General features: G+C 56.0%; 1 protein-coding gene across 1 annotated transcript; it reads left to right on the top strand.

Annotated features, from left to right (window-relative positions):
- The first annotated feature begins 410 nt into the window (after window positions 1–410).
- LOC135980624 (fibrinogen-like protein 1-like protein) lies at window positions 411–2,993 on the top strand. Its single transcript, XM_065580552.1, has 2 exons — window positions 411–518; window positions 1,870–2,993. The coding sequence occupies exons 1-2, from the start codon at window positions 449–451 to the stop codon at window positions 2,547–2,549; spliced, it is 750 nt and encodes a 249-aa protein (XP_065436624.1). The 5' UTR covers window positions 411–448; the 3' UTR covers window positions 2,550–2,993.
- The last annotated feature ends 7 nt before the right edge of the window (window positions 2,994–3,000 follow it).

Here is a 3,000-nt window from a genome sequence, read left to right as displayed (position 1 = left end):
GGAGCCAGGCAATCGGAGCCGCAATCTTTGAATGGTTTTTACCATGCAGCTGGGTCCCAGCTGTGTGCTAATCGGGCCGGCTGTAGAGACGGAGACAGTGGCCGGGCCGGGGGAGAGGTGAATGGTGGGCTTCACCCCGTCTCCAGAGACTTGGGCCCACCCCCCCCATGCTGAGCCCCTTTGAACATCCAGCCATGTCCTGCGGTGCCTACCTGGGAGCTGAGCTCTTCTGAAAATCTGGCCCAGTAGTTGAGCCCTCTGAAAACTCTGGCCTTAGCGTCTAAGGGTAACATTTTCAAGTGTGGCTAAGTCACTTAAGTGCCTAAATCCCAGTGACTTCTAGTGGGATTTAGGCACTTGTGAAACTCTCTCCTGGTCTCATGTCCAGTGGTTTCTGTCCCCTGCAGGGTTCCAGTCCAGCTCTCTCGTGCTTCTGTCTGCGCTGTCCATGATGGCGCTCCTTTGCGTAGCCCCTGTGCAGGGCAACGGGGCCCTGGCCCACAAGAAGGTCGAGAGGGGTGAGTAGAGAACCCGTCGGAGAGCTTCTATCATCTGCCATATCCGAGATCAGGGCATCGTGGGCCTGATTCTGCTCCTCTCCCCCATGCCGGGGTCACCCCTAGATCCACTTATCCACTGAATGCACCTTCCAGCCCCCCCGCCAGCGCTGGGCCCAAAGAAACGCTGAGTTCTCCAAAGGGATCGCAAGGCCGGCCTGCACTAGTGAGCCCACTACTCCCATTCGCAGGCCTCCAGTGCCTGGGAATGGGCCAGCCGGGGTGGGGGAGGTGCTGCTCGACTGGCTGTTTGCTTTACACAGCTTCGTTATCCCTTTCTCCGGTAACGGCTGCCAAGCCGCCGGCAGTGACTGAAGAGCGCTGGTGCCAACCGCAGGGCAGCGTTTGGGAACCAGGCACCCCCCCCTTCTACCTCACCAACTCCTATACTAGGGCTAGCCCCGGCTAACAGCTGGGGATCTCTCGCTCATGCCTAGAAGCCTTGCCCCAGAGTCCAGGCAGCAGGGAGAGCCAGTTCCTCCTTGTCAGGGGTTTTCATTCCCTTCTCCCCACACCTCCAGCAGCTCTGGGAGCTGCTCAGGGGCTTGCCCAGGCAGGCCAGGGGCCAAACCAGCTCCAGAGGTGGTCCTGAGCCCCTGCCCCCGCAGTGCTCAGCAGCTCCTCCCCCTCGGCTCAGCTATGGGGGAGGGGCACACAGGGGGATTGTCTGGGGGGTAGGGGAGCTGGGGGGCTCAGGCTCGAGGGAGGACCCTGGGGAGGGGAGGGGCAGTATAACCACAGTGCTCTCATTCTACCAGGATAGTTCGGGACAATTTCCGCCCCAAAGACAAGCCCCTCGATAGGATGTCTGGAATTTTCAAAGGCACCACAGGGAGTTGGGTGCCTAAATCCCACTGAATTCCAATCACAGTCGGGTGTCAAACTCCCTTAGGCTCTTTGAAAACTCCCATTTAAATTGTCACTGATGGGTTTCATAATTGACATTCGCTGAGATGGATCTGGCAGCGTCTCCCCCACCCTCGCCAAACGATTTCTTTAGCAGTACGGACTCAGGAAGGATACAGAGCCTTGGTTTACACTTGATTCATCTCTTCAAGGTTTCTTCAAAACCAGCAGAGCAAGAAACTATTCTTATTTTATTTTATTGGTAAAATGAAAGTGTAAGATCTGGAGCCGGATTCTGTGACCAGGAATGGCTGGGGCGGATTCTGTGGCTGTAGTATTGTGAAATACACAGGACCTGCCTCTAAAACCCAGCCTCCAGTTACCCCAGGCTGATTTGATCGAGCTAGCTAGCGCTCACTCCCCCACCCCCACCTGCCCCCTTAACCTGATGTTCGTGGCATTTCAGGGTTCCCCAAAGACTGCAGCAACATTCCCAGGGACAGCCCCAGCGGGGTCCATGTCATCCAGCCAGCAGGCTCTCCCCCTCGAGTGGTGTGGTGTGACATGGACACCGAAGGCAAAGGCTGGACCGTTGTCCAGAGAAATTCTTACAACACAGAGATCACCTGGAAGGAGTCCTGGAGCACCTACAAGTACGGCTTTGGGAACGTGCAGCAGGATTACTGGCTGGGCAACGACTACCTGTCCCTGCTCACGCGGCAGAACACCTACAAGGTCCGCTTTGTGGTGGAGGACAAATCCAACAACACCCGCTACGCAGAGTATGACATCTTCAATGTCGAGGATGAGCTGAGCGGGTACCCGCTGAGGCTGGGCAGGTACTCTGGGGACAGCGAGGACTATCTCACCACCTACCACTCCGGCCTGGGGGGCATACACGACAACATGAAGTTCAGCACGACTGACAAGGATCAGGACCAGGCCAGTGGGAATTGCGCAAGTAGCTATGGAGGCTGGTGGTACGACAAGTGTCAGAACGTCCTGCTCAATGGGAAAGGCTACATCTACTGGGCAGGGTTCTGTAAGAGTGGGGAGTGCAAGTCTTCCCTCATCCTGGTTAAGCCAACAGACGTGTGCTGGGTCCAGCAGGAGGAGCCCATCCTCCTTGGGAGCCGGCACCGCTGAGAAGGGGAGACAATATTAGATCAGACACGGCGCGCCATCCCCCACCTAATCAGTGCAGTCCCTGCAATGCCTCCACTCTGCTCACCCCCTTCCCTGTTGGCTTCTGCACGGTAAATCCCCTGGAATAAATGCTGAGAGCTGACCCCGCCGGTGCGTTCGAATGACACGAAGAGTGTGATTGGTGTGTATAACTGGACCCTCACTTCCACTCTGCCTCGCTGGAAGCCATGTCACTCACTACGACTTTAGACCCACATTAACCTCTGCTTCTCCCAGCCCTGCCACTGCCCCTTGGCATTAGTGATCAATGAATCATGACACTGGATTTCTAGCAACTGTCATTGAGCATTTAAATGGGGGATGACTCAAAGCCAGGACTTTACATCTGAATCCTGCATGTATTAGCAGTGGTGAGTTTGGGTTCAAAAACCTGGCCTCTGTGTTTTTAATA

The sequence above is a fragment of the Chrysemys picta genome, unplaced genomic scaffold (assembly GCF_011386835.1).
Source record: "Chrysemys picta bellii isolate R12L10 unplaced genomic scaffold, ASM1138683v2 scaf5183, whole genome shotgun sequence".
Lineage (NCBI taxonomy): Eukaryota > Metazoa > Chordata > Testudines > Emydidae > Chrysemys > Chrysemys picta.
Note: the sequence above shows the minus strand (reverse complement) of the source record. Positions and strands in the feature narration are given on the sequence as shown.